The 12,567-nt window shown below is 45.7% G+C and overlaps 1 protein-coding gene across 1 annotated transcript in view; it reads right to left on the bottom strand.

Moving 5' to 3' along the window:
- CNPY1 (canopy FGF signaling regulator 1) overlaps positions 1–11,918 on the bottom strand; it is a 61,413-nt gene extending 49,495 nt beyond the window's left edge. Inside the window, exon 1 of the mRNA XM_004702329.3 lies at positions 11,820–11,918. Coding sequence (XP_004702386.3) covers positions 11,820–11,918 — 99 coding nt within the window. The remainder of the gene's footprint in view (positions 1–11,819) is intronic.
- Between the last annotated feature and the right edge of the window lie 649 nt (positions 11,919–12,567).

The raw sequence follows: 12,567 nt of genomic DNA, 5'->3' as shown, positions 1-12,567 counted from the left end.
TAAGTGGACACAAACTCAACTATCACCATGGTCTAGAAGAAGGTATACAACAAAGTCGCTGACCACATCACATAAAATGAACAGAACTCCACATTCAGGTTCTTGTGGACTAGAACGAGCCATCCAGTCCGTCTTATTTTTCTTCTTTGACAAGACAGAAAAATGAGTCTATGTAAGGGGGGTGGGGTGATTTATTATTGAGCACACTAACACCTATTCTTTTTTTTAATTGACTATTAAGAGAGATGTTTCTAAAGAGTAATTCCTACCACATTATAAGGAAAAACCAAAGAAAAGGGAAAGTTTTCACACCAAAAGATAAGATGTTGAAGATTATGAGGAGGCCAGGGATAGGGGCGGGGGCAGGGAGAGGTGAGGAATAAGAAATTATGGAGGGAGTGAGGATGGATGGGCAGGGGCGGGGGAACCACATTTATGGGGGGTTTAATGGGAAATTATTACCCAGTTCATTTGTTGAGATGGGCTGTGTAACTACAAAAACTATGCTTCTTAAAAACAAAAACAAACCCATGAGTGAAGGCTCCCAGCCTTAAAGACCCTCCTATTTCCTACTCCTCAGGTCTAAACTGTGGTCTCTGTGGCTAAAGAGGGAGGAAAAGTAAAACTGAAGTGGACTTGGAGTTTGTAGTAACATATAAGTTCATTGCAAACATTTTATATATGTGTGTGTAAAAAAAAAAAAAAAAATATATATATATATATATACATACAGAGAGAGAGAGAGAGAGAGAGAGAGAACATCTTTTGTCAATAGAATTTGGAAAGAAGAGAGAGTAGTTTCAGAGACCAAGGTGAAAATCATTTCCTTTCCATCTCCAGCTTCCTCTGAATCTCAAATTCCTAAAAGCTAAAAACATTTTAGCAAACATACAAGAGGGCTTTAAAACGTTCATGGAAAATCCCATTGTCTTTCAGTACCAGTTTTCCACGAACTTTTTGAAGCCCCTCATAGAATATTGTTAAAGATAAAAGGCTTCACATGACCAGCAAGGGTGGACAAATTAAGAGAGAGCCACTTCACATCTTTTGATCAAATATTTTGACCAAAAGAACATCCCTTGTTCATTTTCAGTTCTCCATCTTACTAGAAACAAGGAGTCCCTGCGGAGCACAAATGGGTAATCTCTTGAATACTAGTCAAAAGGTGAGAGGTTCGAACCCACCCGTAGGTACCTCAGAAGACAAGCCTGGCCATCTTGGAAACCCTAGGGAGCAGTTCTCTGTAAACATGGTGCTGGAATCAGTGGAAACTCTTGGTAACAACTAGGAGCCACACCTAATAAAATGAAGTTCTTTTGGTTTCTTTAAAAACAAACATTGTGATTATGTATTGCAATTACACAAGTAAGAATGTATTTGTTATAGCCAAAAAAATTTAAGATAAGCAAAAAGAAAAGAAACTCAATCGTAATCTTACATCGGGCCACTTTTAATAGTGTGGTGTGTATCAGACCAAGCTTTCCTCCATGAACAGATACAGATACATACAGGAGCCATCTGCACATACTTGTAAACAACTCCCTTTTTACACTCACTCCTAGGATACGCTGTCCTGATTTTTTTTTCACACAGCGATTTACAGGCTTCTGTAAACATAATTTTATTCACAGTGGTGCCAAAGCAATAGATTTACCGAGGACCAACAACTCCCCTAGGTATCAACAACTCCTGGTATCATTTCTAGCACAGCATTCCATCCTCATCCCATTCTTTCCTCTGACTTATTTTTTAAAAGTAAATAATAACAAAACACTCACGAGTGTCTCCATCCAACCTCATTCCTCACAGTCCCTTCACCCACACTCAGGACTCTGTCAGGGTAGTCTTACGATCTCCTGAACGGTCCCTGCTCATCAACTCAGGGATGCTAAACCACAGCCGCAAATGTGGTGGCACTCTATGGAACGGTCCTAAGAAAACTCGGTTAAGCTCACCCCCCTAACTGGTCAGGAGAGGTTGGCTCCTCCCCAGCCGCAGGAAGTGAGCCTTGATGGACTTGAGCCTCTCCGAGTGGGCTTATTCCCTTTGACAAGGGATTGGTTCCGTCTTGGCCAGTGGAGGCATTCCTGGCCCATAAGAGCTAAGGGAACATCATTCTGGTGGTCAAGTGGGCGGTCCTGGTCCAGATTCCCAGTTGTCAACAAGGAGCAGAAGGCCATGTTTGTTGCGTGTGTGTTTTACCTACCATTGTGCAGCCACTTTGAGTTGATGAGGAGAATTGATCTAAGAGGCAGAGCTCACAAACACACAAGCAAAAACGACAAGAATCACGTCATTCGTGACGTCAGTGTGCTGCTGGATTCCCTGGACCCCGAACTACCTATGTAGTCCAAGACATCCCATTTGGCTAAAGCAGAAGACCACCTTAACGAGATGGCTCGACAGAATAGCCACCGCAATGGACCGCAACATACCAACAACCAGGCTCAGGGCACAGAGCTGGGCAGCATTTTGTTCTGTTGGACGAAAGGTTGCCTGGAATTAGAGTCAACTCAACCACGGCTAACAATGACAAAAGCTGCTCTGGGTTCAGACTACGTATTATATGAGAAAATAAAACTTCCTACTTCCTGTGCCAGTTGGATACTTTGGGTTTTTTCCCCTGTTGAACCTGAAAGCCTCTCATTTCAACACATGTGAGATGAGTGGTATATACATATTTTTATTTATTAGAAAGCATAGTTCCTGCCTTCTGTTGTATTGCTTCCCCAGCCCTCTCCTCTCTCTTTACCCACTTACATTCTCTGCATCCTTCAGGGTAATATGTATCTAAACGATTCATAACGTGGACATTCAAGGGGACAAGCTAGAGTCTGGATCCCAGTTTTGCCACCAACAACTGGGTGGCCGTAGGCCAATGGAGCCCATCAGCTTTGACTTTTCCATGTAGAATACTGAGGAGAGGCACGATGCTTATTTTATGCTGCTGTTGTGAGAATCCACTGAGGATGTTCAAACGTTGCTAGCACTATCTTCAGCGTACAAAAAGTCCTGGACCAATGGTAACTGTTGCATTGCTTACACACCTCACTTGCCTCATGACCTCATTGTTTCTCCTCTGAGTTCCTTGGCTCTTAAAGTCCATGCCAGGAAATTGGTCCATTACACCCTGTCCTGGGGCTTCACGCGGTTTCCTGTCTAGGTCTCTGTGATTGGAGTGTAAACTCCTTTGGGCTACGAATCCCTTCCCTGTTCTACCCCACACCTGCATCCCTGGTGCATTGATTGACTCTGGGGAGGGCAGATGAGACCCAGCTACTATGCCAGAGCACATGATTGGGAAGGTGTAGATTCTGAGACCTGCAGCAACTGTCAGCTGGAAACACTTCCGGGGCTTGGGGACAACTTCTGAGGGCCACACTGTTCCAGTCTGTAAACTGTACAAACCACCAACTCCTAAGCTCTTATGCCGAATATCTAGCCACACAGTTCCTGGGGTGTTTTGTTTTGTTTTTGCATAAAGTGTCAGATAGGAATTACTATGGCATTGTTTTGGTAGTAATAGTCTTCCCCAGCAAAATATCTTTAGGCTACTGTTCCATGCTGGGGACAACCATCTGCCGTGGTGATTTTCAAGGTTTTTAGAACATGGCCCATATTTTCATATTGCAATTCATCACACACAGAAGTTTCACAAAACAATAGTTTACTTTTGTCTAAGATGTACTGAGATTTTACAGATTCTTAAAAAAGCTGGTTGCCATACATTTAAACCAGTTTCTTGAAGGACTAGCTCCAGTCTGAAAAGTGCTACTGGACTGAGTGACCCTCCGCCTCCCTGCTGACAGATTACAACAGCAATTTTATTAGTATCGTCCCCACATACAATTATTCGGGTTGTGTGCTGCACAACTCAGGATATGGTAGTAACAAAGAGTAGGGATACTGTAGTATCCCAGGGTTGTGCCGCATGTGGCAGTATGAGGCAGCAAATGACTGGAGCTTGTCTGTCTATCTGTAAATTAAACTACTATCAAGCTGTCATAGTAAAGTCAGCCATGAAAAGCGCATGAGCCTGGTCTTCTGCATTTTGGCACAAAGCAGATTACAGAGCCCTATTTCCCTTCCAGAGTTATTAAGAACGTTTAACAAACGCTATTGCAGTCATCGCTCCGCATTCCCGTCCCAGGTTCTGCACCCACACAACCAACCAACCATGGATCCAAAATTGGGGTGGACTGATAAAGAAGGGGAACCCTGGTGGCATAGTGGTTACACATTGGGCCGCAATCTGCAAGATCTGCAGTTCAAAACCACCAGCCGCACTTCGGGAGAAAGATGGGGTGTTCTACTCTCTTAAGCACTTAACAATCTCGGAAGCTCACGGGGTAATCCGGTCCTGTCCTTTTGCATTGTGATGGGTGGGCATTGACCGCATGGCAGCGAGATTGATGGGTTTTTCTTTGTTTGTTGATAATGAAGGCAATTAGGAGTCAAAGTGATCCCTCAAAGGCTAAGGAGGTGAGTAAGGAACTGTTTCCATAGTATTTACTTTGCATTAGGTATTCTAACTAGCCTAGAGATAAGGAAGCCCTAGAGCACTGTTGGTAAGCTTGGACTGCTAACTGCAAAGTCAAGGCCACCAGTTGCTCTGAGCGGCTTCGTAAAGATGAACACCCCGGGAAACTATATAAGGTCACTATGAATTGGAATTGTCACGACGGCATTAGGTATTGGGTGGATTGGTGATGATTTCAAGCATTCAGGAGGATGTGTAAGTTATTTGCAAATATAATGCAATCTTATATAAGGGACTTGAGGACCTATGGATTTTGGAGTCTACAGGGTGGTCCTGCAGTCAATCCGCGGCAGATACCAGAAGGATGGCTGTACGTAGTGGAAACTAGATATTGCTCCATCATCACTATTACTGATTGGTGGTTCTTTTTTCCTGGAACGTTTATGGTTTTATAAAGAACTCAGCCTATTTCTCAACTCTTCAGCAAAGCAAAGGAACCCAGTTCATGTTGGGTACTTTCATTTTCCACTCAGACATTCAGCAAATGTGTACTGAGTGCCTCCTGGGTCCCACGCACAGCAAACCGGAGAGATCACGGAGTTTCAATATGCAAAACCAAACAGGAGCCCAAACACCCGCTCCAGGCTCAAGCTCGGTCTTCCGAACAGCTCTGAGTTTACACCCGCCTTACTGGAGGCTTGGCTGTCATCGTTCGGGGGACGGGAGAATAAATGTGAGTACACAGAAAACCACCGGCCTGAGTCATTGCTGTATTTACCCTGCCATGAATCCCATTAGTTAAAAAAAAAATGTTTTTTTAAACAAGAAGTAACCTCGGTGCTGACATGCTGGCCGCCTTTTGCTGAACATGCAGATTTTTGTAACAACACAGGAGAAATGTCAAGCGGGAGCATTCTCTCTCTCTCTCTCTCTCTCTCTCTCTCTGATGCAGCCAGCGGAAGTGGTCTCTCACCTGTCACGAGCCACCTGGGTGCCACGTGGCACTGGCTCTGAACCGGGAACTTCAATGAGCTTGCCTGGCAGAGCCTCGCTAGCTGATGAGAGGCGTCTTTGAACGCAGAGGGCAAGCACTTTGCAGCTCAGAAAGCAACATCAAGCAAGACTGGCTGGATGCAGATTTAATTTCTTCTTCTAACAAAAGACAGAGAGAGAGAGAGAACAGCAGCAAGAACTGTGGCTGTGGAAGGTGTTTACAACACATCTGGCAAGTGGGGGGTACACACACACACACACACACACACACACACACACACACACGCTGGCTGCTACCTCTACCATCCCTATTTTTATGGGCTGTCACGTAAAATGGACCACCTGCTGACCTCTAAACCGCCCTTCAGGATGGTGTCCATGACAAGGAAGGACATTTATTTTCTAATCATTCCCAGCGCCATGAGACCCTTTCCTGGCTCCCTCCTAGCCCTCACTGGGCTAGCCCTCGGGGAGGCAAAAGAGTCTGGGTTTGGCTTTGAGGGTCCCCATAGGCAGCCTCAGAAGTCCTGGGGCCCCAGAAGTGATTCTGTTGTCCCCCTACTGCCAAGAACTCAGAGAGACTGGTCTGGGTGGAGTCCCTCCCCCAGGGCTGACCTCATGCCAGTGTGTGGCTGCTGGTAGCAGCTCCCAGGTTCTTCTGTCCAGGAAACCTTTGCAGTTGATGGGCCTAAAGTCACAATTCAAAGGAAGCAGGAGTATCATTGGGGGCTTGGGAAATCATGCCAGACCCACAGAGGAGAGAGCGCTTGCCTTCGGGGCCCTTTGACTACTGTCTCTGGATTATCCGTGGTGGGAGGGTCAGAAAACATGGCGAGGGAGAGGAAGTGGTATAGAAGAGGGAAGGCAATCAGTACGGAGCCACTGAGGCACCGGGTCACGATGGAAGCCAAAACAGAGCAAGCTTTAAGACCCTGCAGACACTTCTCACGGGGTTTTATGACCCCTCCCAGGACTGCTCCCCAAGGAAGCTTTTTTCCCTCCCCCTGATAAGTGTTGTCGAGAGGGCAGGGTCCCAGCTGGGAACCCGTGTACATCAAGGGCTCAGGACAACCAAACCGAGAGCACCTGCTACAGCTCCCCACCCTTCATGTCCCCTCTACCTGAGTCCCAGCCAGTCTCCCCCAACACCGCCCCACCTATGCACCTTCCCTGCTAGCTCTCAGCAGGTAGCCACCTGACTACCTCACTGTCTCTCATGAAGAAATACCAGCACCACCACCCCTGCCTGCTGCGACACCAACCCCCTGGGCTGAGGATCTCCATGTTCCCCACCCCGGAAAGTCAGATGAACCCACAGGGGTTTGTACAGCACCCACAGTCCATCCAGAGTAAGCCACTCTCAACGGGATTTGGAGAAGAACTGGCTCCGCCAGAGAGATCTTGGCCATTTCCAAGTGGGTCCTAGGTGGAAAGATTCCCCCTGAGTGGCAGCAGATCACAGGGGCTGTTCCTTTGAGATTGCCCGGGGACCTCTGGTGTGAAAGTAGCAGAACCGCCTCCTTCACATTGCTCCCCAGCTCAAGTGCTGGCGAAAGAATCCAGAATGCTGCTTCACCTTGATCCCCTCCAAGTGGAACGTCCTCAAGGACACACAAAGGCAGGGGAGAGTGGTGGCCTATTTTCTCCAGGTGAATTTAAATTCATTTTGGGATTAAGAGCACTGTGGACACTCTGGGCACCTACATGCGCAAAGGATGCAGTCTAAAAGTATTAAGTGACGAGCGCTAAAGCCCACATCGGCACTGTCTAAATCCCAGGGTGGGACCTTCATTAACTGTGGGACCTTAGGCCCCTTTTACCAATTCTAAAAATTCTCATCAGTAATTGGAAATCATCGTTATTTTGTAAAGCCATTGCCAGGGTCACAAACCATTGAAAAATCCTCACACAGGAGGGGCTCCACAAAGTCTAGCCAGTTTCCTCATGGCCATGCCCTTGGTGGCTGTGGGTCCCTTCCTGGCTCTGCCACCTGTGCCTCTTTCCCTAGGACTCCAGTTTGCTTCTTTTTACTTTAGGCCTTTCCCCAGTGACTCTCTCGTGCTGGCAGGACAGACTGATTCCTTTCTAGCTATACACATGCCTCCTGGTCCATGTGCCCTAGCAAAGCATTCCATCGTCCTTTGAGAAGGTCATAACCAAACACTTGCCATTTTCACTACTTGAAAGCTATCTTTCAATGGCATTAATTCACCACGTTGTGCAACCATCCCACTAACTACTTCCAAAATGTTCTCCATCCCCTCAAATACAGACTCTCTACCCAGGAAGCAATCACTTCCTCTTCTCCCCTCTCTCCTTAGCCCCTGCCGCTAACCAACTGACTATGCATTTGCCTATTCTAGACTATCATTTAAGTGGGCTCAAACAATATTTGTCCTCTTGTGTGTGATTTACAATATTTTCAAGGAGATAGCCCATATTTTAAGCTATTAAAACATGATCTTTCCATTTGCTTTTGAAACACTCGCGTGCACACACACACATGCACCGAGAGAATTTTGGTAGCCCTGCCCGACAGTAGGAGACCCTGTGGGGCTTGGGTTAAGGAGCACTCTGCTCCCTCCTCTGCACGCGCTGCTCCGGGAGAGAAGATGGACCACGCATCAAGAGACCACGCAGGACCTCAGCCTGGCTAGATCCATGCATCAGACCTGCAGTGGAGCTGCTAATGGACTCCTCCAGCCATGCTCAAGCTATCATGATCATTCTATTGAATTGGTTTTGGAGGTAGGTCTTTACAGGTGTGCGCTTACAACCTGGAGAGGCAAGGCCGCAAAGGAAGGTCCTTGAGATCCGCTTCCTCTCTGGTGGAGATGCACTGGCTTGTGGATGAAATCGATGAGCTGTTTAATTCACAGCATCCCTCATTGTGTTAGCAAGGTGAAACTATCACATTTCTGGTTTCTCTGGATCTTATCCTTCTACTAATGTCAAAGAAAAAGGAACTGCAGAGTTTTCCAACTTGTTCCGTCTAAACTTGATCAAACATGCCATTAAGATGCATTGACAGTTCCTGGTGATTGTTGCCCTGTGAAGGTCACAGGCAAAGAGATTGGAAGTTAGAAAATATGGCCTTGGTGATAGAAACATCACCGGGGATTGTATGATAGAATTTTTCAGAATTGACAACTTATTCGTTATCATTACCTTAAAAAAACCAGAAATAGCAACTATCCACATGAACCTTGCCAAATGAAATACACAGAAATCAAATAGACATCTGCAGGAAGAGACAATGGTGACACTTAGCCAACTGGAAGAGATCCATATTTGTACCCATTGTAAAGAAACGCGAACAGACAGAATGCAGGACTTAGTGAACAATGTCATTAATATCACACGCCAGTGAAATTTTGCTGAAGTTCATTTTAAATGGGTTCCAGCAGTCTATTAGCAGGACAGTGCTTGAAATTCAAGGTAGGTTCAGAAGAGGATATGGAATAAAAGACAGCATTGCTGGTATCATTTGGATCCTGAATGAAAGCAGAGAATATCAGAAAGATATTTACTTGTTTTATTGACCACGAAAAAGCATCCGACTGTGTGGATCCTAACAGATTATGGATAGCATTGTGAAGAACGAGAATTCCAGAAGGCTTAATAGTGCTGAAGCAGAAACGGCAAACAGGCAGTACTTCAAACAGAATGCGACCTTAAACTCAGGAAAGGTGTCCAGGGTCGTATCCTTTCACTATGTTTTCTCAATTTATACGCTGAGCTAATAAGAGAAGAAGGTGGCATCGAGATTGGAAGAAGATTCGTGAACAACCAAACACATAGAGATGGCATAACTTTGCTTGCTGAAAGTGAAGAAGATTTGGAACATTGACTGATTAAAATTTAAAACCTACAGGCTTCGATATGGATTATACTTCAGAGAAAGTAAAAAACTCACAAGTTGGCCAATAAATGGAGAAAAGAATGAAGTTCAAAAATCTCATTTTACTTGGCTCAATAATCCATCAATAGAAATAAACTTCCCGTCACTGAGTTAATTCTGACTCACAGTGAGTCTGGGGACAAGGAGAACTGTCCCTCTGGGTTTCCAAAGCTGTAAATCTCTACAGCAGCAGAAAGCCTCATCTTTCTCCACCAAAGAGCTTGTGGGTTTGAACTGCTGACCTTGGGGGTTAGCACCTTAACCCATAGCCAACTATGCACCAGGGCTCCTATTCCAGTTTCTCCTCAGATATTATAAGTCTTGCCTATGGAAATAGCAGCCAAGAAATTAAACAACAGATGGGGGAAATTTGCTGCAAGAGACCTTTTGTAAGTAAAAGCAAAGATGTCACTTTGAGGACAAGGGGTAGCTGATCCCAGTCATAGTATTTTCAATTTCTTCATAGCATATGAAAAGTAAACCAGGAAGAAGGAAGATCAAAGAGGAATTGATGCATTTGAAATATAGTGTTGGCAAAAAATATTGAATACGCCACAGTGATTTTTTTGTGTGTGCCAACATGGCTCCCACAGGATCATGTGGGTGGAGTTTAGCCTGTCAGTCAGGCTGCAGCTTGATTGGAGGGTGATGGAGATAAATGGTTTCCGGGAGGTGGGCCTTTTTCTGCTTTCACCTTCCAAGTCACGTGGAGCCACACTGAGACCTGTGAGAGCCCTGGAGATGCTTCCACCCCCACTGAAGCCACAAGACTTTGTACCCACTGGCCTGTGATCTTCCTGCATTTTTGCATCATTGTATGTGCTGCGTGAATCTAGAAAGGGATTTATGGACTAATATCAGAGTTGTGGACTAATATGAGACTTATGGACTTGATCTGGACTGGGCTGGGATGTTTTCTTTATATACAATTACTCTTTGATATAAAGGTCTTTCATATATATATATGTATATATACATACATATATATATATGTGTGTGTGTCTGGATTTGTTTTTCTAGTTAACACAGCCATGGACTACCAAAAGAATGAACAAATTTTGCCTGGGAGAAGTACAATCAGAGTGCTCCTTAGACGTGAGGATAGCCAGACATGGTCTTACTTGGGACATGTTACTAGTAGAGACCAGTCCCTGGCAAAGGACATCATAATAGGTAGAATGTCAGAAAGAAAAACGAAAAAGAAGAAGAAGACCTTCAATGAGATGGATTGACACAGGGACTTCAACAATGGGCTCAAACACAGCCGGGACTGGAGGGGATGGTCCAGGGGAAAGTTTTATTCTGTGGAACACAGGTTTACGATGAGCAGGAACCGACCTTTACGACCACATGACTGCTCGCAAAGAATCTCTCCCTTGTGCCGTCTTAACACGCCACAAGCTACTCTGGCAGATCTTTTCCTACCCAGACCCTGTGCCTCTTCATCTGGAGCCTTCGTTTCCAGAGGAAGTGGGAAAAAACAGCCAGTTGACTATTTGATTTGCTCTAAAATGCAGTAGACTGTGCTGGGACAAGAAATGGTGAGGAACACAAAACCAACGTCCACTGGTTCTGAGTTCGATAACACGGGGAAACGACCTTTCTAATTACATTTTGCTTAGGCTAAAATTAGTTGCTGTCAAATCATCTCTAACGTATGGCAGCCCCGTGTGTGTCTGAACGGAACTGCACTCAGTAGAATTTTCGATGGCTGATTTTTTTTTCAGAGGTAGTCATGGACTCAAATCGCCAACTTTGGGTGAGTAGTCAAGTGCATTGACCATTTTGCGCTGTGTTCTGAGCATCTATTTATTATCAAGTACGAAAGGTGATTGCGGAAAGACTGGAGGCAGAAGCCAGCATTTGCTGTCAATCCCCTGCCCTCCTGGATTCTCAAGACTCCATCCCTGCAGCGTAGGAAGCTACCAAGCCCGATACATGCAGCCCCTGTTTGGATGGTCTCCAGAGATAGAGAACATGTCTTCTGTCCCCTCAGCGGGGTGTCTGAGCCTACTAGGGGAAACAGCTGCTGCTGTACCTGATCCTGCATCCCCTATAGGAATCTTGCAGCCCTTGGCTTGTGAGAAGGTGGTGGAGTGTCTAGGGGAGGGGTATTTGGCCTTTGAGTCATACCCCCCTCCCAGGCCCTCTGGGCCTCCTGCTGGCCTTGTCCAGGACCCACGGAGGCACTATTTTTATCCTGATGAACAATAGTGCTAAAATGTCTTCTGATTTGACAAGACACAAAATTTAGGTGCTGGGAGAGATACTTCAATTTCAAGCTTAAAGATTACTTTGGGTCCCCAAGGACTCAGAAGCAATTTAGAGCTGAGACCCTGCACAAGAGAAAGGTTAGAAGATTAAGACCAACTGCTGTTTTGATAAATGGTTGGTAATTGCCCATATCCGCAATTATACACTGGCACATAATTTCTTTTCCGTTACCTTTCTCCTCTCCTGCGTCCCATCAGGATTGATGCGGAAGGAGCCCACCTTGATCTTCTTCTGCCGAACCCTGGTGACATCATATTCCACCTCGTCCATCAAGGCCCTGCAGGCTAACCAAGACACAAAACACGCTGCCGTGAGACAGAGAAGAGGAGGCATGCAGAGGCACGGGGGGCCGGCTCCTTTCTGCGCCATCTCTAGCAGTGGCGATGAGCATTGTCTGTACACTCTACAAATGAGAAGGGGCTCATCCTCTGGCTGCTGCTGGGTGACAAGCAACAATGTGCAGAGTTCTCAAAGATAGCTATGCTCAGACTATTTCTCTTCCTATACTTGTTCTGCACTCTTTTTTTAAACAAAAGCCCGCCTTAAAATCCCAATTAAAAAAAAAAAAATTTTAAAAAAACAAAACCGGTTGCCCCTTGGACCTAACAGATCCTGAAGCTCCACTGTGGTGCATTATGTTGTGCTGCAGTGGCATGCATGCTCCTGCGATGCTGGAAGCCATGCCTAGTCTTTTAAGTACTGGCGGGGTCAACCATTGTGGATGGGTTTCAGCGGCCCTTCTGAATTCCTTAGCTTCCAGGCTAAGAGGGAAGGCTTGGGAATCGGCTTCCAAACAACAGCCAATGAAAACTCTGTGGATGACAACAGAATGTTCCTGAGGAAGTACTGGAAGATGAGACCCCAGGGTGCACTCATCGCAGCCCTATTGGACAGGGTAAAACGGCCCCTGGGGGTTTCT

The sequence above is a fragment of the Echinops telfairi genome, unplaced genomic scaffold (genome assembly GCF_000313985.2).
Source record: "Echinops telfairi isolate 266 unplaced genomic scaffold, ASM31398v2 ScPeMD7_31;HRSCAF=116, whole genome shotgun sequence".
Lineage (NCBI taxonomy): Eukaryota > Metazoa > Chordata > Mammalia > Afrosoricida > Tenrecidae > Echinops > Echinops telfairi.
This window is presented reverse-complemented; position numbering and strand designations above follow the sequence as displayed.